This window comes from Rousettus aegyptiacus, unplaced genomic scaffold (assembly GCF_014176215.1).
Source record: "Rousettus aegyptiacus isolate mRouAeg1 unplaced genomic scaffold, mRouAeg1.p scaffold_m13_p_6, whole genome shotgun sequence".
NCBI classification, from domain to species: domain Eukaryota; kingdom Metazoa; phylum Chordata; class Mammalia; order Chiroptera; family Pteropodidae; genus Rousettus; species Rousettus aegyptiacus.
The window spans coordinates 41,554,202-41,581,437 of record NW_023416309.1 but is presented as its reverse complement, the minus strand read 5'-3'; the positions used below and the strand labels follow the sequence as shown (position 1 = coordinate 41,581,437).

At 36.5% G+C, this 27,236-nt stretch overlaps 1 protein-coding gene and 4 pseudogenes across 2 annotated transcripts in view; all 5 read left to right on the top strand.

Annotated features, from left to right (window-relative positions):
* Positions 1-3,343: 3,343 nt before the first annotated feature.
* Positions 3,344-3,462, top strand: LOC118604216 (annotated as a pseudogene).
* Positions 3,463-8,842: 5,380 nt separating this feature from the next.
* Positions 8,843-9,331, top strand: LOC107515536 (annotated as a pseudogene).
* Positions 9,332-12,121: 2,790 nt separating this feature from the next.
* PCGF6 (polycomb group ring finger 6) overlaps positions 12,122-27,236 on the top strand; it is a 28,649-nt gene continuing 13,534 nt past the window's right edge. For both annotated transcript variants that reach the window (XM_036223027.1, XM_016154503.2), the window contains exons 1-7: positions 12,122-12,566; positions 13,342-13,441; positions 13,531-13,627; positions 14,412-14,467; positions 14,559-14,618; positions 15,503-15,611; positions 20,383-20,410. In XM_036223027.1, coding sequence (XP_036078920.1) covers positions 12,195-12,566; positions 13,342-13,441; positions 13,531-13,627; positions 14,412-14,467; positions 14,559-14,618; positions 15,503-15,611; positions 20,383-20,410 — 822 coding nt within the window. In that variant the 5' untranslated portion in view covers positions 12,122-12,194. The remainder of the gene's footprint in view (positions 12,567-13,341; positions 13,442-13,530; positions 13,628-14,411; positions 14,468-14,558; positions 14,619-15,502; positions 15,612-20,382; positions 20,411-27,236) is intronic.
* On the top strand, positions 18,916-19,036 carry LOC118604116 (annotated as a pseudogene).
* Positions 24,464-24,582, top strand: LOC118604313 (annotated as a pseudogene).

Sequence of the window (27,236 nt, the reverse complement as noted above, 5' to 3'; positions counted from 1 at the left end):
TTTTACTCCACCTTTAAAAATGTTCTGTAAATGTTTGTTACGAAAGTCCAATTGTGATATTTAGGGTAATCTCAAGACTAAAATATCAGACTAATCTAATTGGGTATCTAAAGTTAGATTATGAAACATGGTGGGGGTGGGGGAAGATAAGCAAGAATTGGTTAGTAATTATTTAGCACTGACAGAACCTGAATCTGACGGCACATGCTTATGAGAAAAGGAGAATGTATCCTTCTCCTCAGAATCATGCAACTAATTTTTCTGATTGAGTATTCACTAGTTGATAATTGATCATTTATTGAGCACTTAGATGCCATTAATAACAAGTCCAGGTGTGTTCACTGTTCCCTGGAAAAATGTTTTCTCTTATTATGAATAGTAAGTTAGCATTCTGATGCATACCTTAGTCTCTCAAATCAGGTCCTCAAAAAAATACAGCCACCCGCCTTCCCTCTGGGGTTCATCTTTTACCTGGCTTTGTCTCTTTCCAAAGAGTCTGGGCTGAGACTTATCTGAGGTAACTTATTCCAAGTAGAACGGTTTTTCTGTTACACCACAATAGAGATAAGTTTATTGAATGCCTGCAAGCCCCACTATTAATATTTGATTCTCTTTTCTCCTTCCTTTCTGATCCCTACTCCCTTCCTCCTACTCTCTTCTTAGGATGCTTTAAGAGGTCTAGTGACAATTATCTTGTTACTTCATAGGAGAGCTGCTCTTTCTCTTTGGAGGTTTCTCTTTCTCTTTCATGTTCTTTCATTTCACTCTAATGTATCTAAGATTAAATTTTTTTCTGTCTTGATTTGCAATTTACATACCCGTTCAATCTGAGATTATTATTATTATGTTTAGTTCTGGGCATTTAGCAAGCATTATATCTACAAATACTTCCTCTCTGTTTTTCCCTTTCTTGGATTCTTAGGATGTAGATATTATATCCTCTAAGTCTGTTAACTTTAACCTTTTCCTGCGTACCTTTTCCTGATACCTCCCAGAAGAGTTCCTCAACCTGATTTTTCAGTGCAGTAATTCATTCTTGGCCTAGAATAAGCCATTTATTGACTTATTTACTTCATATGCTAGTGTGTGTGTGTGCGCGCGCGTGTGTGTGCGCGCGCGCGTGCGTGTGTGTGATTTTTCCCACACCAACCAATTATCCAACACTAGCTGGGGGTCCTACAATTCAATTCAATTAATGGCTCTTAATCCCCTCCTTAAGTTTGATAGTTTACTAAAATAGCTCACAGAACTCAGGAAAACAGTTTACTTGCTAGATTACTGGTTTATTATAAAAGAATACAACATAGGGACATCCAGACGGAAGAAATGCATAGGGCAACATATCGGGAGTTTGGAGCTTCCATGTCCTAGCCACACGTACCACCATCTCAGAACTTCCCTGTGTTCACCAACCCTGAAGCTCTCCAAAACCCTTCTGTTAGGGTTCTTAAATGGAGGCTTCATTGTGTAGGATTGATTAAATCCTTGTTAATAAGTGATTATCCCAACTTCCACCACTTCGTCCCTTCTCAGAGATCAGTGGGATGAGGCTGAAAATTCTAATACCGTAATCACATGGTTGTTCCCCTCGGTATCCAGACCCCATACCAAGGCTATCCAGGAGTCCTCAGCCACCAGTCATCTCATTATCATGCTTTCATTGATTCCAAAGGTTTTAGGCATTGTATGCCAGGAAAGGGTGGGCCTCCCCGAGACCAAACATATATTTCTTGTTATGTCACAGTTTTATTATATCCTTTTCAGTCTGTATGTCTTGTATTTTTCTTGCCTTATTGCACTAGCTAGCACTTATAATATGGTGTTGAATATGGTAAAGTGAAAGTGAATATGCTTGTTTTGTTTTCACAAGACTCAATTACAGATTTTGTTCAAGGCTAAGGTTTATTACAGCAAAGAGCGAAGATCAAAAACAGCAGAAAAATAGATGTACATTGGTAGAGTCCATGGAGGCCAAACACAGGCTTCTGCATCCTTCCCATACACACAGGATGTGCTTTTTTTCTAGCACCAAACTACAGAGACGTATGTGGTATGTCTCTGCCCAAAATATCTCGTTTGAGTTTTAGGATCTGAGTCTTTGGTGAGGAGTTAGTTGGATGGAGCTGGTCATCTGGGAGGCAAAACCTACTATACAGCCAGCCACGGCAACCTAAACCCAGGTCCCCAACAATGAAATCGGTTGCATGCAAATCATCTTGATGTTTGTGCAAAGCAATCTAACAAACTGGGACAGCATGGTCCATTGCTCCAGGTGTACTCAGAAAAACCATCAATCACTGACATAAACGGAAAAAAACATTCTGACAGCCATATTTCCAGGAGTTGACCAAGGGTCAATTATGGTTCTGGGTTCCCTTGAAGACAGGAAGGAAAAGGCAACCAGAACTGCTATTATAATTCTTCCTCACAAAATGACTAACCAATTTTCCTAAGCACCTTTATGAAGATGTGTATCTTTGTTTGCCCCAGTGATTTGAGATGACACTATTATCATATACTGAAGTTCTATATGTAGTTGTATCTATTTCCAGCTTTTCTATTCTATTTATGGTTTTTCTATTTATTTGTGCAGTAGTACACACAATGTTTTCATTAACAAGGCTTTATAATATGATTAATGTTTATAGAGCTTGTCCATCCTTGTAGCTTCTCTTTTCTAGTGTTTTCCTCACTTTTTTTGCATGTTTATTTTTCCACATGAAGTTTAGCATCAATATGTCTATTTTCATAAAGAAGATTATTTCTATCTGACTTTTTTTCTTAGATTCAATAAAGGAAATAAAGAAATTTCTATTTATCTTCCAATCTCTAAACAAACATCATTTTTTTCTATAAAAAAAAAAAACCACATTACAGAAAGGATGACAAAGAAAAACCACATTAATCTCAATAATCTAATACAACCATTGATATCATTTTGTTACTGTTTCTTTTCATATAAATATATGTATTTCCTTCATATTATTACAATCTTCATAACCATCATTGTGAATGGCTATCTAATTTCCAATGGGGAGTTGCTCAAAAATGTTTTATAACCTATTTAATTGTTCCCTACTGAAGAATACTTAAGTTTTCCCAAATCTGGCTCTTATAAACAATGCTCAGTATTACTTTTTCATTTGCTTATTCCTTTAGAGTAGAGACTCCCAGAGTGGAATTGCTATGAGGTAAAAGTGTGAACATTTTAAAGTCTCTTGGTATAATTAATAAATTACTTTCTTTAAGGTTGTACTAATTAAACTGTCACCAGAAGTAAAAAGGCCTATTTTCACTGCACCCTTATCTTTCATTCTATATTTGGCTTATAATAACTTGTCTAGTCTATGGCCATGCTACCCTGAACAAGCCTGATCCTGTCTGATCCTGGAAGCTAAGTAGGGTCGAGCCTGGTTAGTACTTGGATGGGATACCACCTAGGAATACCAGGTGCTATAGGTGTAAAAATTTTTTAAAAAATAAGGGATTGTAAGCCGACAAGGTCCTTGCAATCTGTGAGGTCAACCAAGGGTTGCCTCACCTAGAAACAATAATAATCATAATAACTTGTCCGTTTCAACATATAGCCAAAATTTAAATATGTATACCTTTCAACTCACCTGGTCTGTAGTGCAATAGTGTTGGCACTGGGCATAGGCACCTGCTAGGAATAGCTAACAAAAAGATTCGTGTTCATATGTCAAGGCCTGTCACAGATCCAGGAATAGGGGCTAGAAGAGTGGGAAAATGGTCCTTCATAAAATAAAAATGTAATAGTCATTAAAATTCCCTTCAAATAGGTGAGATCACCCCTTTTCTTCATTAGGAAGGGCTCAGCTGGCATAAATGAAAACCAATGGCTGCCTGATGTCTGCTCCCTGTTCCACAAGTCACTCTATATCTTATTACATTTAATAGACCAAGCAATGCAGCCACTAGAAGCTAGACCAGTACTTGCATCAGACTGTCTCTCCCTCTCTTTCTGTCCAAATGTGCTGTTCTTCATGGAGCAAAATGAGTGTGATCTACTTCTCCTGCAAGGCTGGCACCCTGACCTGGCTCTCCTGTGGGGGTATGTCCTTACTGAGGTATGTGGTTGACTGATGTTTTATTCCCTCCTCCCCTTCTGCCTGAATGCCCCATAGGACAATATCTACAACACTCCAAATTACAAGCTCTTCTCCCAGACATTTGTAGGACTTTTGTAGGACATAGCCAAAGCTATGTCTGAAAGAAGGCTATCAGCTTTTCAAGTCTTTTCTAACTTCCACCTGGTGGTTTTGCCTTAGAATTCCAATATTTCCAGTAGCATCATGTCTTCGTACAAGAGGAAATGAAACAAAAACAACAAAGTCCCAATCTCGAGAAATTGCTGCTGGATGACTTCTCCAGGATATACAGAAGTATTAATTTTCCAGCTGTTGGTTAAAGGGTTCTCTACCTGCCTGAACTCAAAACGATCTTAAAGATATCGCTCTGTTTAAATATCTGTCAGTGGTTTGCCATAGATTGTCTACTTTTTTTTCTTCAATGGGCTCTTCCGATAGTCTCAACCAAACTATAATAATAAGGCAGCCATAGGTTGCCTTATTTTGCAGAGTATATGGTCTTAATTAGGCTAAACCAACATTTATTGCCTGCTGATATATCCACATCCCCACTTGAAATGACAAAACTTTACCTATATACTTTAAAAGGTTTGAATACAAAAACTATCAATTGGAGATACTCCATTAGTATATATACACATCTGTCTTTGATTATTTATTTACTTTTAAGGACAAAGAGCTGTCTAACATTCCTTAACACATGATGATGATGTGCACTAGACTTGTATCTGTGGGTTCATAAAACCATGTCAGAAAAACTGTGTTTAATCTTATTTAGTCTCTGTTTCTTAGGTCCAGTATTATTTTACATGAAGGCTTTTTTATATATATTATTATTCAGGAATTATTATACAATTTTTATTACCTTTTTTTGTCTTCAAAGACTTTGAACATAATTTTGAAAAGATTATATAATTATTTTCAATAACCAGAATGTACTATTTTCATATTTGTCCATGTACTCTCACTTTTTTATAATGCTTTTATTACATATAATTCACATTCCGCACAATTCACCCAAAGTGTACAATCCATGGTTTTTCAGTATATACATGGAATTTTGCGCCATCACATTAAATTTTGATACATTTCATCACCCCCAAAAGAAACCCTGTACCCATGAAACATTGACTCCCCTTTTACCCCAATACCTCAGCCATATGATCCTTTATGACTAGCTTCTTTCACTTAACATAACATTAGGGACCCGTGGAGACCAGGTTGGTGACTTCAATTCTAGAGCAAGTGACCTCTGCTGATAGAATATCTCCACTTCCTTCATTGCAGTTCCCAGCAAGGCATTAGCTGTGAACACATCCAAGTGACAATAGAGCCTTTGTCCTGGGAATGACATGCCTTAAATCCAAGCAGACCTTCACACTCCTGACAGCTAGCAACCAGAATGAGCTCCAAGACCTGAAGTTCTGTTACTGCTGAAGTCTTGGGCCTTCCCTCAGCCAGCTGCTTACCTCTTGGGCTGCTTCTGATTTTTGACCTTTTACTCAATTCTCTATGGTGACAGATACTGGCTTTTCTACCTCTTACCCTTGGTTCTCCTTTCTAGACTAGAATTACATTTATCCTCTGACTTCATTCATTTCTTCTTCTTTTTAAAAATTAAATTGATTTAAACAAGAAAACAAAAACCCATTTATCCATTTCTCCCACCTTCCCCACCTTCCATCTCTGGCAACCAACCATTCTATTCTCTATGAGGTTTGTATATATCTACGTAAGACATAGATTCCACATATAGGAGAGATCATATGGCATTTGTCTTTCTCTGTCTTATTTCACTTAGCATAATGCCCTCAAGGTCCATCCATGTTATTGTAAATGGCAATATTTTGTTCTTTTATATGGTTAAATAATATTCCACTATTTGTATGTATACATATATTTATATATAAATTACAATTTTTTTTCCATTCATTCATTAATGGACACTTAGGTTGTTTCCATATTTTGGCCATTGTAAATAGTGCTGCAATGAACATAGGGGTGCATACATCCTTTCAAATTAGCGTTTTCATTTATTTATTTATTTATTTATTTATTTTAGATAAATACCCAGAACTGGAAATCTGAATCATACATAGCCTTATTTTTAATTTTTTGAGGAAATAATGTACTGTTTTCCATAGTGCCTGCACCAATTTACATCCCCACCAAGAGTGCAGAAGAGTTCCCTTTTCTCCACATCCTCGCCAACACTTGTTATTTCTAGTCTTTTTGATGATAATACCCACTCTACAGGTATGAGAAATCTCACTGTAGTTTTGATTTGCATTTTCCTGATGATTAATGATATAGAGCATCTTTTTCATGCACCTATTGGCATTTGTATTATGTCTTCTTTGGAAAAGTGTCTATTCAGATTTTCTGCCTATTTTTAAATTGGATTTTTTTTTTTTTTGCTGTTGATTTATATGATTTCTTTATATATTTTGGATATTAGCTCCTTACCAGATATTTTCTCTCATTCGGTAAGTTGTCCCTTTATCTGTTTTTAGCAGTATAATACAACTAGCATTAATTATCTCCCAGTTTTTATCAGTCAAGAATCAAAGTATGGTTTAGCTGAGTGACTCCACTCAGGGTCTCTTGTGATGTTGCAGTCATGAAGTCAGCTAGGGTTGCTGCCATCTATCTGAAGGTTTGACTTGGGCTAGAGAATCTGCTTCTAAGTTGGTTCGTTCAAGTGGCTACTGGCAGAAAGCCTCATTTCCTTGCTGGCTACTAGCAAGAGGACTCCATTCCTTATTGCATGGACCTCTTCTTCATTGGACCACTTCAGTGTCCTCTCAGTGAGTGTCCGCTGCTGGATTCTTTTGGCCTGAGTTCTTTTGAAACATGGCATCCTATTACATCTGACTCAGATTCAGTCTGAACACAGCCCTTTCCTCTTTAATGCCTTCGATGGCTCCCCATTGCAGTTTTGGAGGCTGGGCATTGAAGATCAGGGTGCCAGTGTGATCAGGTGAGGGCCATCTTGCAGGTCTCAGACTTCTCATTGTATCATCTCAGGGAGACAGGCAGGTTGTCTTTTCATTCTGTTGATGGTTTTCTTTGCTGTGCAGTTTTTTAGTTTGATGTAGTCTCAGTTGTTTGTTTGTTTTGTTCTGTTTGCTGGCTTTTGTTGCTTAAGCTTTTGCTGTCAGAATAAAAAAATTATCGCCAAGACCTATGTCAAGGAGCTTACCACCTATGTTTTCTTCCAGGAGTTTAATAGTTTCAGGTCTTAATTGCAAGTCTTTAATCCATTTTGAGTAAATTTTTATGCATTGTGTAAGATAGTGGCACAGCTTCGCTCTTTTGCATGTGGCTGTCCAATTTTCCCAACACCATTTCTTGGGGAGATTGTTCTTTCCACATTGTTTATTCTTGGCTCCTTTGCTGTAAATTAATTGACCACTACATATGTGTGGGAAAAAGTTTAAATTTTGGCAATGTCTAATTTATCTATTTCCTTTTGTTGTTTGTGCTTTAGTGTCATATCTAAGAAACCATTGTTTAATCCAAGGTCATGAAGATTTATGTGAATGTTTTCTTCTAAAAGTGTTATACTTTTGGCTCTTACATTTAAATCTATGATCTATTTTTAAGTTAATATTTGTATATCGTGAGAGGTAGGGGTCCGACTTCGTTCTTTGGCATATGGATATCCAGTTATCTCAGCACCATTTGTTGAGAAACAATTCCCCTTTGCATGTCTTAGCATCTTTGTCCAAAACCGATTGACTATAAAAGTGGGTGTTTATTCTGGACTCTCAATTCTATTCCATTTGATATGTATGTCTATCATGCTAGTACCACACTGTTTTGGTTACTGTAGCTTTGTAGTAAGTTCTGAAATTAGACATGTGTGTCCTCCATCTTTGTCCTCTTTCAAGATTGTTTTGGATATCCTGGGTCACTTATTTTTTAATGAAAAAGAAATGAGTGGGGGAAAAAAAGAAGATGAAAAGTGAAGGAAAAAAGAAAAAGAAATGAGGATATTCACTTCCTTTAATCAGATTTAGTATGGTTCTTATAAACTTCTATAATGGAATTCTCAAAGGAGGCCATTTTTGGATGGGGCTTTGGGGAAAACAAAGGAAAATACATTTTAATTTGGGAAGGGTACTATGATGCCTAAAATGTTTGAAATCTGACCTGTTTCAGAAGAGTCTAACAAGTTTGATTTTCTTTCACAAATACAATTTGTTGTATAATATCGGAAGACATAATTTGTAGGATTCAAGCAGCGATACAAAATTTAAGATCAACAGCCATGTGATATTTGAAATCAAGACAGAATTGTGAGTTTATGTTAGCAAATCAGCACAAGGAAATGACATAAATCTAGAAATCAAGCCTAGACCTTGATTGGAATCTGTATTTTGGAGTTAAGGCTTGAATTGCTGTGCACCTGAAGGTGGAGTTGGGGCTGGGCATTCCGTTTTTTCCCTGGGCCCTACCCTGCCCCACCCTATTCCTCCTGGTTGAGATGGGCTCAGCCAGGAGTGACTCAGTAGTCATTCTAGCATGGTCTCTTCCACACAACCAGCATCTGGCTCTAGTGGAGGACTCATGTTCACCTAGTGCCAGCATCCTGTGAAACCCCATCCAGTTGGAGGGCTCTCCACAGCCAAACCTACCAGTAGGTTTGGGGACCCTCTACCAGTAGAGGGTCCTAAACAGGCACAGAGCTCATATTCTGTTCTCCTCCCCTTGGCATTGCACAGACACCTATGAAGAACAGCAGCAGAGAGCCCCCAAGCCCGCTAGTGAAACAGCTAAGTATTTGAGACCGAAGCCTCCAAGTTGAACCTTCCCCCAAAGCCTGTTCTGCCCTGAGAGTCACCTTCATCTTCTGAATTGGACTTGCCTTTGGGCATCCAGGTTTCCCTTGAGGACCAGATGTCACCTTAGAGTCAGACTGAGCTCCCCTCCAAGCTGTGTTTTCTGAGGAGGAAACAGGACAGCCCTCAGAAACCCCAGTGGCCAACCAGGGTTCAGACAAGCCCTCGAGAAACCAGAGGATTCCCTAATCTTCAAGTTCTCAGTGCAATAGACCAAAATCCAAGGGCAAGGTACTAGGGAGATTTCATCTCACCACCCTGCAGGATAAAAACTTTCGCTGGGACTCTGACACCATGACGGGGTAAATGACCTTCTCCACTAACTAAAAATGTTAGGGAGTTAAAGGAAGGGGCCATTTTGGGAACTGGATGATTTCTGAAAACTGGAGGACAAACATGGGAACAAGGCCAGGACCATGACAAGAAAAATCAGCACTTTGCTTTGGTAGAGAACTAGGCCATGTGTGGCCCCAGCCCAGGTTTCACAGGGTCTAGTGATATTCCATGTCCTCTCACCCTTTCCTCCCCTGGGAGACTGGAAAGGCTCATTTTCTTTGACTTCCCCTAAACTACTAACTCTGGAACTGAGAGCTTTCTTGGACTTTCTTTGTGTCTTATGCGTTTCTTGTATGTTAAAGGATATGATTTTTTTTAATTTTGTATTTTGGGTCAGAGATGTATTAGTAATTATTTATATAACACATTCATTTGATGATTTGAAATTGTTTTAGTAATACTTTTTGAAATGAATATTGATACCATAAAGTTCTCCAGTTTTTAAGTCTCGTGAATTATTTATTTATAAACAAAGAGTACCAGGAAACCACTCCAAGTCCCGATCAGCATTTATGGATTCTTCGATTCCCCAACTGTGCCACCATATTGGTCATTGATCTGCTTTAAGGAAGTGGTGCACAAACACCCATTGTTCTTCACAGTCGACTAGCCTCTGCCATTTCCTCTTCTTTTATATCCACTTATAAGAGGATAGTGAATTCGTGTGTGAACTTTATATAGCAATTTTTAGATATGACTTTTGTTTGAAATATCAAAGCAATCCCGCCCCCTCTCAAAACAAACCCTGATGTCTCACATTTTCCACAACATCTTACTCGTTTAATCGTGATATGTGGAATACAATTACTAGTTATGCTAGATCCACTTTTGCTGTTTTACATTTACATCATTCTAATAAGTTAACATCCAGGATGAGAGTGAAGTTCAATCTAGGGTATGACCCAATGCCGGTGCCTTGAGAAAATGTAAAAATCACCGAAGTGCCCAAAATGCAACTTGGATATGGTAATGCACATGGATCACAATGGAGATAGGCCTTGCTTATTGTAAATATCAAATGATTAAGCCATTTACAACATGTATCAGTCAGGGTTCTACCAGAGAGACATAACCAATAGGAGATATATATATACAATCTATTACAACAAATTACCTTACATGATTGTGGGGCCTTGTTAGGCAGGCTGAAAACTCCTGGACAGGAGCTGATGATGCAGTCCACAGGAAGAATTTCTTTTACCTCAGGGGAATTTTAGTTTTGCTTCTATGACCTTTCAACTGATTCGATGAGGTCCATTCAGATTATAGAAGATAATATCTTTTACTTAAAGTCAACTGATTATAGATGTTAATCACATCTACAATATACCATCACAGCAACACCTGGTGTTTGAATAACTGGGCACTATCTAGCATAGCCAAGTTGAAGCTTAAAACTAACCATTATACCATAGGACTGACAAAGCCTGCAGATTTTCCTGTTTACCAACTAAACTGACACCATACAGTGGCAGTAATGCAAGTTCATAATTCACTTGGCTTGCCAGCTTTGAAAATATGTAATTCTTGCTTTAAAAAGTTTTTGTGTGATATTCAACATTTCACATTCTCAACATAAAGTAAACTTTAATTAATAATATTATTATCATTTTCATATCATAATACTTCAATATTATATAATAAAATAAGCATTTTTGTCATGTAGCTCTTACAATGTTGAGTGATTAAAAGCTCTGACTTCATCTGCTGTACTTTTGTGAAGGCCCTTACAGTTTTAGGCCTAAGGAGAGCATGTCAGGTGTTGGTCTCCAATTTCTCTCTTCAACCATCTTTTCAATAGCTTAGTCCAGTTCCCATGCCCCTCCCTTAAGGATCTAAACTCCTCCATGCAGGAGGAGAAATTTCCTTCCTTCCATTTCTTCTTGGATCTTGAAATCTTTATTATTTCAGGCTTGACCAGGCTGGAGACAGCAGAGGGAGAGGTGGAGTGTAGTCCTGGAGCAATGGGTGTGTACAAATCTGGTTCAGTTTTCTCCAAAAGAGCATAATGACTTGATTTCCTCACCAGTTTGCTAAGAAGTATGCACACCACTCCCAAACTCGCATTCATTTTACTCAGCATTAACACACTCTCTCTCAAATGTGATCCGACCCCCGCCTCCACGACCCCACCCCGCCCTCCACCATTATTTTGTTAAGGTGTATTTGACTCCTTCCTGCATCTGGCTTGTAAGCATCATGGCATTAGCTGGCACTATCTTAGTCAGCAAGGATTACATATGCCAACTCCAAATCTCTCTCCTAAGAAAATTGGAGGCTAGTGCATGGGTAGGTCTCAGTTCCTGCTACAGTAGACCCTCGATAAATGTTTGTTGAATGAAATGTAATTGACTTTCCTTTATGTGTTGGAAAATCATGTATGGTCTTCGAATGGTGGTTAAATTTCCATCTCGTGATAATACAAGATTTAATTCCTCCGAGTAAATGAACAAATATTTCAAAATGCAACCTTCATACTTCCTAATGGAAATAATCTCGGCTGGAAGAAACGCGTAATTGGTACTCAAGTTGAAATCATTATTTGTAATGCAACATCATGATAGCGCCTATTTAAGTGCTCTGCGTATCAATCGATACAGACAGAATACTGCTGTCTGAAATGGTACCAGTTTCAAAGGCAATGAAGAGGAAAGTCAACCTTTCAAAGGAAAATTTGAGATGCCCCTAAGATGCGGCCCGCGAGCCCGCCCTGTGCACCTGAGCGGCTCCGCTGACGTCCCGACTTAGGTGAGGCTCAGGGAACCACATTTCCCAGTGGGCCCCGCATGCCTCCCGCGCCTGCGCACTGGTAGCGTAGGCAGGCTGGCGGAACTCCCGCGCTATCCAGACGCCTGGTCTCGCCTCGCCTCTTCTCTCTTCTGCTCGCCTCGTTTTTGACCCCGGCATGGACGGGGTCCCGGTGGTGACGATGGTTAACGCGGGCGCTGCGAAGACGGAGGGGGCCGCAGCCATGCCACCCCCGCCCCCCATCTCCCCGCCGGCCCTCACCCCGGCGCCCGCAGTGGGTGAGGAGGGTCCGCCGCCTCTGCCCGAGGCGGGGGCTCCCGGCTGCTCGCGTTCCCGGCCCCCTGAGCTGGAGCCGGAGCGCAGCCTGGGCCGCCTAAGGGGCCGCTTCGAGGATGAGGACGAGGAGTTGGAGGAGGATGAGGAGCTGGAGGAAGAAGAGGAGGAAGAAGAGGAGGAGGAGGAGGAGGAGATGAGCCACTTCTCGCTGAGGCTGGAGGGGGGACGGCCGGAATCAGAGGAGGAGGAAGAGGTATTTATTACCTGTGCTGGACCACGCTGGGCCTGAGCGGCCTCCGGGACCATCTGTCCCGCCTCAGCCCCGGCAGCCCCCAGTTCGCCACTGCAGCCCTTGGCACTTGGACCGACCTCCACACCTAGCTACCTTTCCTGCCTAGGCATTGTGGCGCGCGGACTGGCCTGCTGTCCCGCCCCGATTCCTTGCGGACTCATTTTGTGGGGTTCCTGCAGATCACTTAGCTTCTCCGGGTCCGACTTTTTCATTCATTGAATAATTATTGAAACAACTATGTGCCAGGCAGGTAGACACCAAGGGTACCGTGCTCCTGCCTTCCAGGAGCTTACAGTTGAACAGGGGAAACAGTCCATTTCTACAGGGTGTCGAAAGGATGGTAAACCCTTCCCCACCTAGTCAGTCTTTTAATTGGGAAGATTTTTTTTTTTTAATGTGATGGTGCGTACTTCATACACCTAGCCAGTTAGAATTAATATATTAAACTTAAGCCCCAAAATGTGGAAAGTTTGCCCATTTCATAAGTAATTTATAAAGTAAGGTGCCCTCATGTGGCAATATACAGTATATCCAAAAGAATGATGTTTTTGAAACACTGATTTATCTTGTGTTACTGTAACTTTCAGCGGTATTTTGAAGAGTTGGAGGTACTGTAACATGTTTTCATGTTGCAAAGTAAGTAACATGTTGTTTATAATGAAATTTTTGGATTATGGCTTGAAATTTTGAGAAAACAAGGGCTTGTGTTTTAAAACTATTTTGATTACATTTGCAGCGCCTGATTAACCTCTCTGAGCTGACCCAATACATCTTGTGTTCCATTTGCAAAGGTTACTTAATAGATGCAACTACTATTACAGAATGTCTTCATACATGTAAGCATATAGTTCACATTTCCGAATAATAGATTCAGTTTTTTGACATGTCTCAGAAGCATTCTAATTTAAACATTCTCTTTCAACAGTTTGTAAAAGCTGCATTGTAAGACATTTTTACTATAGCAACAGATGTCCAAAATGCAACATAGTGGTACATCAGACACAACCTCTTTACAATATAAGGTAAGAGGAAAATATAAGTAAAATTTATATTTAAAGTATATATTTTCTGAAAGCTCGAAGTTGTGTTTTGAGGAATAAATTCTTGATCTATCTCAAAATTAGAAGAGAAGAAACTACATAATCTTTACAGAAATACATATAGAGTACTTACTGTGTACCAGGCACTGTGATAGCTGCTGGAGACTTAAAAAAAAAAAAAAAAAAGGCACAGAGGGTTTTATTCCTGAGGATTTTAATGCCATCATTCAAATTAATAAAGCCAGTTTAGGCTAGTCATTTTCAGTATGTTTAGAATTCTATTTTCTGAAAGTAATACCTGAAAAACTGGCCTCTTGAGAAAAGCTTATTTGTCATTGTTGCTTATCAGATTTTCAGTTCATGCTGTTTCCTGAGGGGATAAAAATACTAAAAGTGAATTGCTTTCATTTATTTGGCAAAGACTGTTACGTTTTTACTACCTTCATAGAAGAGTGCTTTGCAGATGATACACAGAAGTTTAAAATACAGTATTTGCCCTTAAGCTCATTCTTATCAAGGGAATAAGAAGAACATATATGGAATACTTTTAGCAACCATTCAAGAGTCTCTGATTACTTATGATTACACATAATTACTTAAGTTCTCATAGGTGAAAACCAGGAGTGCTACCTAAAAGTAACTCACATCTGAGAAAAGAAATATCCACTCTTAAGAAAAAACAGTACTTAAAAAGAGCATTAATCACTCTGTACCAAAATGCATTGTTCTGAATTCTGAGGTATTTTCCATCCTTTCCTTTTATTAGGTTGGACCGACAGTTACAAGACATAGTATACAAATTAGTGATCAATCTAGAGGAAAGTAAGTTTTTTTTATTACAATGTTGTGAATCCCAGAATCCCGACTACTTACATTTTAAGTGTAATTTAGTCTGTGTTTTATCATTTTTTAGGAGAAAAAAAGCAAATGCATGATTTCTATAAAGAAAGAGGTCTAGAAGTACCTAAACCTGGTAAGTTTGGGTGTGTACCATAATGTACTTATAGATTAAAGAATACTAACAAAATTCCCTTCGAAGTTTTTTTTTTTGGTGATAGCTGGTTATTTTATGATAAAAGAGAGAGATTTTGAAGGTAATGATGGAGTGTAATTCAATTTAATTATTTATAAGAAAGAGTACAGGCCCTGGAGCTAGATTGTCTGAATTAATGCTAGCTTTACACCTTTGCTAGCAGTATGACTCTGGCAAATTACTTCAATGTCTCAGTTTCCTCATATATAAAGTAGGGATAATGATAGCACTTTATAAAATTGCTTTAAGGATATGTTGAGTAGTACAAAGCACTTGAAACAGTGCCTGGAACATAGTAAATGCTCAAACATTAGTTTTTATGATGATGGTACTGTCACAGTATGGAAGTTAGGTAGATTTGGGTTTACATCCTGGTTCTTCCATTTACTACATGGACGACTTTAGGCAAATTGCCTTATCTTATCTCACTAAACTATAATCTGAGTTTCTTTACAGTTAAAAAAAAAAAAAGTAGCAGTAGTACCTGTCATGGGATTATAACAAGGATTAAATGAGATGGTGAATGTAAAGTGCTGAGCATGAGCCCTGAGCCCTGGCACATAGTGCTGGTTAAGTGTTATCTACAGCTGTTGTTGCTGTATGATGAGCTCTTTCTCTGTGGCCCTGATAAACCAGATACAGGTCTGCCTTGTGGAGTGGTCTCCAGGCTTGCCTTGAATTTCACTGGCTGTGACAGATTAGCTAATGTTATTAAAGGAGATTGAGTGCTTTACAATCTTTTAATATTGACACAGTCATAATATCTGTGATTATTTTTCAAAGACGTCAATTGATGAAATTTTTTTTCTTTGGTTATCAAACAGCTGTTCCACAGCCAGTCCCTTCAAGCAAAGGAAGATCTAAGAAAGTCTTAGAATCAGTGTTTCGGATTCCACCTGAACTTGATATGTCTTTATTGCTAGAGTTCATTGGGTGAGTACCCTAAACCTTTCTACCTCTTAACCTTAAAATAATGTTTACAGTCCCAACTGTTATGAAATTATCCCGAACTCAAAATTAAATTTTTTGATATCTTTTAAAAAATTACTTATGAAATATTTAAGACTTAGAAAAAGGTCTAAAAATCAGTATAAAACCACTGTGTCTTCATCATCTGGCTTAAGAAATAAACTATGCCGATATGGCAGAAGCCACTTGGCTACCTCTTCATGTTCACTCTTCCTTCCCTTAGAGCTTAATGACCACACTCCTAAAAGTAATGATTGTCATTCTCATGCATTTTTATATGTTTACCACAAGTGTATCTATTCCTAAGCAATATGTAGAACTGTTTTTGCCCATTTAAAAATTTTAAATGGTATCATACTGTCTTTTCAAACTTGTTCTTTTCACTTAGCATTGTGCGAGTTATCCATGTTGAAATGTGTAGCTCTGTTTTATTCATTTCACCATTGCCTGGTATCCCCTTAAAGTATGACACAATTTGTCTTTTCCTATACTGTTGAACATTTAAGTTGTGTCCTTTTGTTTTGCTATTATAAATAATGTTGCTTTAAATATTTTTGTACATATATCCTTGTATATGTATGAGATAGTTCTATAGAGTATATGTAGGTTTGTTGAGTCTTAGGATATGTTCGTCTTCAACTTCACTTGGTTTTGGCAAATTGTTGTCCAAAGTAGTTGGACATCTTTCTAATTCATACACATGGCTTCTTTCAAACACTGTAGTGTATGGTATACTCCATTATACTGCAACATTGTTAAACAGACTATCATTCACAAAGTTGGCGCTTTATCAAACTGTAGTTTTCAAAATACATAGTTCGCAGAATAAACTAAAATGCTTTTCTTAGAAAAATCTAGATGTTCCATTTTATGTCACTGATGACTATTTTACTTCTTAGCCAATCCTTCTTTATAACTCCAGGTTGCCTGTATCATTTATTTAATATCTAGCTTGTGGTATGTTATCTTTATCTAATTTACATATTAATTCTGTGTTCTCAATGGAAATCAAGGATCCTTGAGAGGGAAGAAACCTTCCTTATGTCTCCACAAAGCACATATAGTAGTGGTTGTTGATAATGAAATAAAGATCTCTTTGGAGGAATGAGGAGAAACCATATATACCAAACTTTAAAGCAGCAATTTCAGTTATTAAAGAAGTGTGTTTCAAACTAAATGTCCAAAAGGGAACTGGTTTAAATAATAATATATAGCACATGAATATGTGCTAATATGGAAGAATCTACAAAATGTCTGAAGTGAAAAAAGATTCAGAAGGGAATTTATAGCTCGTATCCATTATGTTTTTATAAAAAGAGGGTAGTGGGAAATATGTGCATATACGTGTTTTTTTTTTTTTTTTTTTTTTTACATGAACTGAACATTCCCGAAAGGACAAATAAAAATGTTGATGGCAGTTGCCTCTAGAAAAGGGCACTGGAGTGTGATGAGAAGTAGTTTTACTTTTCATTGTATTTGAATTTTTACCATGTAATTTGATTTGTAATAAGTCTAGTTAATTAAACTTTGGAAATCCAAAGGTTTTTATATTTCTAAAAAATTATTTTGGGGAAATGTAATCTTTTCCACTAATGTACGGTAGGAATTGACAATCAGTATTTTTATAATTTTTTTTTTGAAAAGGGATGCACTTTTGAAAAGTGGCAGTAATGCTAAGATGGTAAATATGTGATGGATGTGTCACCATTATCTCTTTCTTTCCCCACAGAAGAAATCAATAGTTAATCATGGCAGGCTTTCCTAAGGCAGGAGACTTGACCTCAGTGTTCAAGGCAGTCATTACCTCTTACTAGAGTTGTTGCAATATTAACACCTTCCCTGCTGTAGAAAAAGAGTCCTTTATAATGTAGTGGTTAGCACGTCTGCTTTACATGCAGAAGGTCTGGGGTTCACACCCTAAGTGGAGCCACGGACCATACCCACGGTGCACCAGGCCCTGGTTGCTCACCATGAGCATGTGGGAGGAGACGCCCCGCCTTCAGAGATCCAGTTCTTAAGGGGAGAGGGTAACATCGTAGGTCAGGGGTGGAAGTGGAGGCAGAAGGGAATGAAAGAGGGGAAAAGAAAAAAAGAAAAAGAGCCCTCACTTGGAATAAGGAGACCTAGATGTGAGTCCTAGCTTCTCTGTTATTTAGCTTTGTAAACTTAGATGGATTTCTTTTTGGTTATTCATAAGATGTTAATTAAGGTCCTGCCACATACCGGCACAGCACTCTGTTAGCTAGTGGAACTATAGTTTGAGTAAGTCATCTATGACCCTTGCCCTCATGGAACTTTTAGTTTTAACTTCTCACAGCTTCAGCTCCCTATCTGTGAAACAAGAGAATTGAACCTTGATGATTATGATAGGTAGTCTGTCTACCTCATATTATAGTCCTTTATCTGTTTTCAAGTGGTTAAAGTGAAGAAAGCTTCCAGTGCTACAGGGAGTCCTTTTGAAAGAGAGCTTCCAGCTGCAAAGAGTCCTTTTGAAGTCTCCAGTCTCCAGAATTAAATCCCCATGTTTTTACTACATGGAAAAGCTTTTGTGTTTCCACAGGCTGCTGAGGGTAACCCGTAGGGAGCTTTTTCAGGTCAGGGGACGAGTGGTCCAGCTTGTGACCCCTTTTGAATTGGAGGAGCAAAAAAAACTGAAGTAGGTTCAGCTGGTAAGCAGTGATTTTTCAACCACTGGAATATGAAATTAGATTTCCCCCCTAAATGAGGTACGCATGTTTTGTGATCTTAAGATAGTCTCATACTTCTCTTTTTTGTTCTTCATTCCTATGTTTAAATAGACAGCTATAAAAAGAAATAACCTTAGACAAGCAGCATAGTGTGTACAGAAAGAATAGTCTTTGAAGAGTCCAGTTCAAAGTATGTAACCCTTGGGAGGTAACTTAACTTTTCCGATCATCAGTTTCCATATTTCTAGATGGGATTATAATAGCGACTCACGGGATTGTTGTAAGAATCAACTTATGGTATTTCTAACACGTCTAAACTATTATCAGTATGAGTATTGAAGTAATACAGGGTCATTCAAAAACAAAGGTTAAAGTAGTCCGTAGTGCTATAATATTTACAGTATATGCTTAGGAAATAAAATGGACTCACATGAGAAAAGTGTGATATGGCAAAAATGTGATGCAATCTTAAACTTGGTGATATTTAGTAAACAGGTAGGTCATATCCCCCTGTATGTTATGTTAGTCCGACTAGAGTATTATATTCAGCTCTGGGCACTACATTTTCAGAGAGGTGCTGGGTCTATAACCATGCTATTATCCTCAATGCACCTGATCTCGTCTGACCTTGGAAGCTAAGCAAGGTCGGGCCTGGTTAGTACTTGGTGGGAGACCACCTGGGAATACCGGGTGCTGTAGGCTTTAAAAAAAATTTTAAAAGGGGGAAAAAAAAAGAAAAAAAAAAAGAAGAGAGATGTTGGTAAACTGAAGTGTAACCAGAATAGTAAAAGGTTTGAAAACAATGTCATATGTGGTAGCAGAAGGAAAAAAAAAAACATATAGTCTGAAAACGAGAAAGCAATTATAAGTTAACTTCATATTTTTAGAGGGTTATCACATAAAAGAAAGATTACCTCTATTTCACAAGAGTACCAAAAAACAAAACTAGGACCAATAGGTATAAGTTACAGGAAGAAACATTTGTTTCAGTTTAAGCAAGTGATCTCTAACAAAGTTGCCCATAAACGGATGGATTGACTTGTCAGGTAAAAAGCTCTCTATCTCTTTCAGTATTCAAGCAGAAGTCAGATCCCCATACATCATGGATTCTATAGAGATAATTCTTGTAATGAATAGGATACTTTATTTCATAAATGCTACGATTATGTTGTCTTAGATTTATTTTTATATGTAATATGTATTTATGTTAACATAAATACACATATAACATTTTAATGTATTATATTTGTGTTATATTTGTATTTATTATATTTGTATTATAAGAATGTGTTTATTATATTTGATCACACCTATTCTTCACAACATGGTAGGGAAGAAAGAATGTGGGCTTTGTGCTAGGTATGCCTGAGTCTGAATTCCAGCTTTGTCACTTACTAGCTCTGTGACCTTAAGCAAGTTATTAAACTTCCCTGAGCTTACTTGTCCTCTGTAGAACGAGGATACTGATAGCTGATTTGTAGGGCTATAGTGAGGACTAAATGAAAAACATGCATAATATATGAAGACCTAGTATAATGCCTGATATATAGTAGATGCTCAACAAAAGTTAGTGCCCCTTGCTACCTCATGACACAAAAGTGTTGATTTAATCAAGAAATCTGCAAAGGCAAACTGAGTAAATCATGCCAGGTGATTATGCTTTACAAGTAAAAAAAAAATGGGAAATATTATAGTAGTCTCTTGTAAGAAATCTATCTTATAAAGGTTAATATAGAGAAAAAATATTAATTATGATAGAATAAAAAGCAAAAAGAAGTTTTACTTTAAGCTTGGAAGTATTAGAATGCTACATGTGTGAAAATCTAAATATTAAGAATATACTTTTAATTCCTGGAAGTTTACTAAGTAGTATAAAATACTGGATTCAACTGCCTTTGCCTTACCACTAGGTGTCAGAAGTCACAACAGCATTTGTTTTAAAATTAAATTGATTCTCAAGTATTTATATTCATGTTATTTTTCTGTGTTATGTGATTAAATATACAGTTTAAAATATTTTATTGATTAATTTTGCTTTCATTTTTCAGTGCTAATGAAGGCACAGGACATTTTAAGGTATTTTTACTTTTATTTTTTATTTACAAAAATTTCAGAGTCAGATTAGCAATCATATGTAGATTATCTTAAATTACAGTAAATAATGTTTTATAAATAAAAGTTGAAATGTGAAGTACATTTAATAATATGCTCGTAATATATTTATGAGTAAAGAGTTAAGTAGGGATTTATTCAGAACAATGGTCTAAGGAAAAATAAATGAGTAACTTTTAAGAGTCTAAAGCTAAATGCTATGTTAATTTGGTGATAAAAAATGATTCAAAGCATTTTTTGCATAGTTGGCATTTATACTAAAACATGAGCTTAAAATTTTATTTGCGTGTAACAGTTTTGGCTCAAGTTAACCTGCCCTAACTTGTTACTTCAATCATTTACTGAACTTGTAGAGGTAAGAATGAACTCCTTTGTAAAATACTTATGTTCAGAGTTGTCTTAAAGTCTCCAGTATCACGGGTGCCATTGTACAGTGTTGCTCCTACAGTATGAGTTATTCAGGAAAAGGTAACTTTTAAAAGTGTAAATCAAGCCTTATAGTTGGGATTTATAAATATATAAGAAAATAGGTGGCTTTGATCTGTTTAGAGTTTCAGCGACTTTGTCAAAGTCTATACTAAAATTTGAGTCATACCTGGTTGAGTATACTGTTTTGTTACTGCAGTGGCCTAGAGATGTGAATTAAAGCATAGGAATAGATGGATATTCTCTGGACAAAGTATATCATAAATGTTTCCCAGAGATCATCAGTGTGATAGAGGGAATGCAGTGTTAAGTTTGGTAACTTTAAACTTTTAAATTGTAAAATATCAAACTTAACGTGATTAACTCTAGGAAAGTTCTTTCATAGTAGTGTGGTGGGTAGCAAAGTGGCATGTGAATTTCTATATGGGACAAGTGCAGTGTCATGCTCCTAGAATTCTCTGAAACCATCTGTCTAATGACCTGTAGTAGCTAGACAAGTCAACAGTATTGAAACCTCATGAAGAAAGAACTAGAAATTAAATTGAAATATTTGCCTATTGCTTTCACAAAAGCACATGTGCACCTAGAATATTTATGTAATTCTGATGCTCATACATCAAAAAAATGATGACGACAGTACCACCTATGAATATGAAGTGTTCTTGCAAAAATAAATGTGAATCTAATGATACCCCTAGATTTAATTACTAATTTATGGGAAATTCAGGGGACAAAGAAATATGTTAAATGACACTCTGAATATAATAAACCAAATCTAGATAGTGGGAAACAAAAGGATAAACAATTCTGTTTCTTCAGCAAATAAAAGAGAAAGCGGTGAAGAAGGAACATATAGATAGAACGTATTGACTAAGACTCAAGGGATAACAGCTAATTGGAGTATATGGAACTTATTTAGATTTGAATGAAAAATAAACTGTAAAAAATCTTATGAGATAATAGCCCCAAATCAAAAACAACCCAAATGTCCATTAACTGATGAATTGAATAATACAAAGCATAGTACATCCATAAAATGGAATATTATTTGGCATTAAAAAGGAATAAAGTACTGATACATGTTACAACATGGATGAACCTGAAGACATTGCGTTAAGTGAAAAGCCAGACACAAAAGACCACATGTTATATTATTCCATTTATATGAAATGTCTGGAACAGAAATTCATAAAAACAGAAAATAGATCGGTGGTTACCAGAAGCTCAAGGGAGAGGTGGAAATAGGGTGTCTAGTAAATTGTTCTTTTTGGGTGAAGAAAGTGTTCTGAAAATAGTAGTGGTGATGGTTGCACCACTGTAAATATACTAAAAACCATTGGGTTGTCTACTTAACTTGGTGATTTTAATGATACATGAATTATATCTCAATAAAGCTGTTAAATTTTTTAAAAAGCAACTAAGATCCAATAGTAACTTTGAAATAAGCATCGTTTGTAACATATTTAATATTACATTTTGAGAGTACAAAAATATATCTGGTAAAATGACATTCATAAATTAGAATTTAAGTTTGAGTGTATTGTTTATATTTCATGAAATCTTTGTTGTATTTTTATCCTCTGTAATGACAATACAGTCATTTTCTACTAGGTTAGAAAATTGAGGTAATTGGTTAAATTTGAACATATGCTTGGTATTTTCTGATAGCAAGGGATTTTAAAGTATGATAATGGTGTTAAATTTGTAAAACGAGTTCTTTTAGAGATACATACTGAAGTATTAACAAATGAAATGGTATCCCTGGGATTCTCTTCAAAACAAATGTAGGAGATGGGGGCTAGGAAATAGTTGCAATGAGAAATGGGCAGGATGAGTTTAAAACAAGATTGGCCTTGAGTAGATAAAGCTGGGTGATAGGTATATGGGAGTGTATTATACTCTTCTCAGTTTTTGGGACATTACATTTTTAGTTTTAACTGATGATACAGATGTTAATTTGCAGGATTTATGTCTGTGAGAGTTGATGAATATATTGTTCCAGAAACAAATTATCCTATTCTGTATTTTGTGACTATTTTTTACTTTGCTAAAACATTATTTTATACTTCTTAGTTAACAAATTGGCAAGCTTATTGCTTTTATTTTCATTCAGGATAGCTCAGTATTCTCTACTTTAAAAACTATTCATACCTTATCTTTGGGATCCAAAAATATGTCTGACTAGGATGATTCCTGGTTGTTAAACTTTTCACCATGTAGATTTGTGGCATGAAAATCATAAACCCTGTCTGCATTCAATTTAAAAGAGTTTCAAAAAGCAGTAATATACTCCAGAAAATTTTTCCCAGGACTCATTTTTTTAAACTTTCAATTATGAAATATCTTAAACATACTGAAAAGTAGACAAAATAGAACCTTCCTATATTCATCACCCAACTTTACCAATTAACTAATGGCCAATTTAATTTATTTAAACTTCTATTTATTTACCTTCCTTCTAGTATTATTCTGAAACACAGCTCCACCATCATTTTACTGCTTCATCTGTAAATATTTCAGTATTCTTACAAGGTGATTCTTTTTTTAATGACCATGTGTCTTACCAAAAAAAAAAAAAAAATTGCAAAAACGTCAGTATCACGAAACATAAAGTGGCAGAACTATTCTAGGTTAAAGGAGATTACAGAAGTGTGACAATAAAATGCAATGTGTGATCCTTCATCAGAGTTTGGGTTGAAATAAGAACAACTTATAAAGAACATTGTTAGGACAATTGGAGAAATTTGAATGGTTTTATAGATTTGTTTAAATCAGGACCGATTTAGATAATTGTGTTGTATTAATGTTAAATTTCCTGAATACATCTATAAATTTCCTGATGATTGTAGTTATATATGAGAATTCCATTTTTCCGAGAATATAACTGGTGATACATTGAGGGCCCAAATATCTCAGTGTCTGCAAATAACTCTCAAGTGGTCCAAGAAAAAATACATATACATATATACACAAATACATTGGAAGAGGTAAAGCAAATATAGCAACATATAAACGGTTTATAAACTAGGTAAAGATTATCTGGATCTTCATTGTACCATTCTTACAACTTTGTAAATTTATCATTTTTCTAAAAGTTGAGGATGGTGAATGAAAGAAATTAACAATTTGTTACCAAATATCTAGTCAGTGTTCAAAATTTTAATTGTCTCAATTGTAGTGTTTTTTTTTTTTTAACACTGTAAGTTAAGATTCAAATAAAGTTTACACATTGTGATTGGTTGATAGGTCTTTAAAATCTGTAAGTTTTTCATTTTTTCTTGCAAGTCATTGTTTATAAAATTGAATCACTTATCCTATAGTTTTCTACAGATTGGATTTTGATGTTGCATCTCTATGGCACATAATTTAACATGTTCTTCTGTCCTCTTTCTTTCCCATAAACTGGTAGTTAAGTCTGTGTTGATCAAACAGGTTTGATTTAAGGAAAGAAAGAGTGCTTCATAGGTGGTGGCATTTTTTTCCATCTGAAGGCACATAATATCTGGTTGTCTGTGTCTCTTTGTAATGTTAGCAGTCATTGGTGTTCTGTGTCTAAGCATATTAACTTAATGGAGTTTGAAAATTTATGCTGTTTATGGCCTTGCTACCCTGAACAAGCCCGATCCCGTCTGATCTTGGTAGCTAAGCGGGGTTGGGCCTGGTTAGTACTTGGATGGGAGACCACCTAGGAAGACCAGGTGCTGTAGGCATAAACATTTTTTTTTAAAGAAAATTTATGCTGCCATTCCTTTTATTAGATGAAATACTCCTATAAAGACAAACTTCCTTCATTTACTTGGTTAGCCAGTCGTGCATTTCATAAAAGAAAGGCAGGATAAATGCTTGATTCTTTCCCTTACCAAGTTCAGAATAATGAGTTGGTTCATTAGCATCCTCTAGTCATGACCAATTAGGTATTGTTGTTTTCATTTTCACTTTAATATGAACTCATGGTTCATATTGGTTTAAATTAATTTCGGCTATTATCCTTATTGATGTTCAAATTGTCCTATCATAGATATCATAGTCCGTGATAGCTTCCTTCTAAAATGACAAGATGTTCCATGCTCACCTTGTACATCTCTTGCCCCAAACATGGAATCAGTCATTTTTCCAAGGCATCCTAGTTTCTTTTGGTGCTATTTCAAAATCACAGTCTGTTTGCTAGGGTTCACCTTGCTACTGAGTTGGTAACTGTTTCTAGGCCTTTTCAGTTGACAATGGTAGGAGTTTTTTCAAAGTAAAATATAATTGAATTGATACCATCTTTTTAAAAGACATTTTTAGTGGTATGCATTATCTAAAGCGAGAAAATAACTTAATGTCTTTTAACTCTCCCTACCCAGCTTTTCAACTAGTTTATTGTTTAAATTGATCAAATTGACCAATTGTGTTATAAATGGCAGGTAAAATTGCTGTGTTTAATTTTGAAGAAGTATTATCCTTCTGTGGAATTTTTCCCTCCCGTTTATTTGCAGATGGTAGGAGGCTATTAGTTGAGAACTAGTTTTGAAGCGTTAAACAAAACAAGCTGTCTTCTAAGAAAGCTGGATCTGATTTATATGGGAAAGAAAATCCTCGTGAGTCTGAGGTATAAGGGCTAAGGTACTACATGAGAACCCTAGCTTTGAAAGCCAAGACCAATGTTTTTTCTTTCAGATATTGGCAGATCTCATAATTTTGTTCTGGGTGATCTAAAAATCACAGTAGTGGTAATGTTAGCTAAGTTGGAATAAAGTGCTTTCCTGGAATTAGAAATAAAAGAAATTGAACTGTCCCTCTTCTGGTATACCTGAAGCCTGCTATTGAGATGGTAAGCTTAGGAAATTGAACTTCAGAAATGCACTGGTTGCCAGGCAGGCAGGCATCTGTATAGATGATTCAGAAGAATAGCTTCTCAGGGTAACTGATTAGATTCTTATGCCAGTCAGGCAGTGCCACCTACAATGTGTTACCTTCTCGGGAACTCAACCTGGGGCACCTGTATCTCCTTTTTGAGACTGCCTTAGCTTTGTGATATGATTACTATACCTACATTAAAAGAAAGTGGAACTTTTCCAATTTTGTCTAGATTATATCAGTATCCTCTATAAGAACTAGGTGATGGCTGGGCCCTCTGTAAGAGTTAAATTCCTTCACTTAAAGAGCAAAATGATCACAATACACTAGCAGTAACACTTAAGTGCTTACTGTGTGCCAGGAATTGTTAATACTTATTTACATAGATCATATCACTTTCTTCGTGGTAATTCTATGAAGTAGGTGCTATTATTATCTCTCTTTTGCAAACGGGGTTGTAGAGACATAAAAAGATTCAGCATCTTGGTCAAAGACTTGGAACTCTAAAATGACAGAACCAGGCTTGCACTTAACACCTATGCTATCTACTACACTGTGGTAATAAGGGATAGATCTATTGTCAGGAAAGGTTTTAAGAAACCAAACTACAGGTAAGAAACCTGAGTGCTGTTACATGGAACAAACACGTGCCTCACCTTCCTCGATCCTCTGGATAGCCGTGCTAGGCTCCTTCTCTGCTAGTGCTAGAAAAACACTGTTCAGATTTTCTTGAAAGATATTCTTTTAGTTTTGATTACTTCAGCTTTTCATTTGCATTAGATAGTATCCTTAAAAATGCCTCTGAGTAGCTGAGTAAGTTTAGTTTCTACCTTAAAACCCTGTGGTCTCTCCACCTATCACCTCAGACCATTGGATCATATTCCAGCAATTCATGTCTAGATGTTAATTTTTTTATTTTCCACTTAAAAAAGAAAACCCTTTATTATGGAAATTTTCAAACTCATCCAAAAGTAGACAGAATAGTAAAATGAACACCCATGTACACATCATGAAACCTAAATAATGATAAAGTCATGGACCATCTCATTTCATCTATGCTTTCACTTTCACCACTTCTCCCAGTTCATTTACAAAACATAAGAACTTTTTACAAACATGATAATGATACTATAATTTTTTTAATTAACAGTAATACCTTAATCACCTATCCATATACCATTTTAATTTCCTAGATTGCCTCTTGAAAATTGTTTTGTAGATTTGTTTAAATCAGGATCCAGATAAGATCCACACATTGTAATTGGTTGATATATCACTTATTTATAGCCCTTACGTATTTTTTTAGTCTAGCAGTTCCTTCTCCGTCTTTTACTTTTTTCCCCTTTGCAGTTTTTTGTTAAACCAGCTTGTTTTAGACACTTGATCTTGGGTATTCTCTCTCTGTCAATAAATTTTACTGTTTCATTTTTGACAAGGTATTAAAATAAACCAGTAAACCTTTCTTATAAAAATTGTTACTTTTCAGAGAAGGGAAGCTAAGCAAAAGAATTTTTTTCTTTGATAG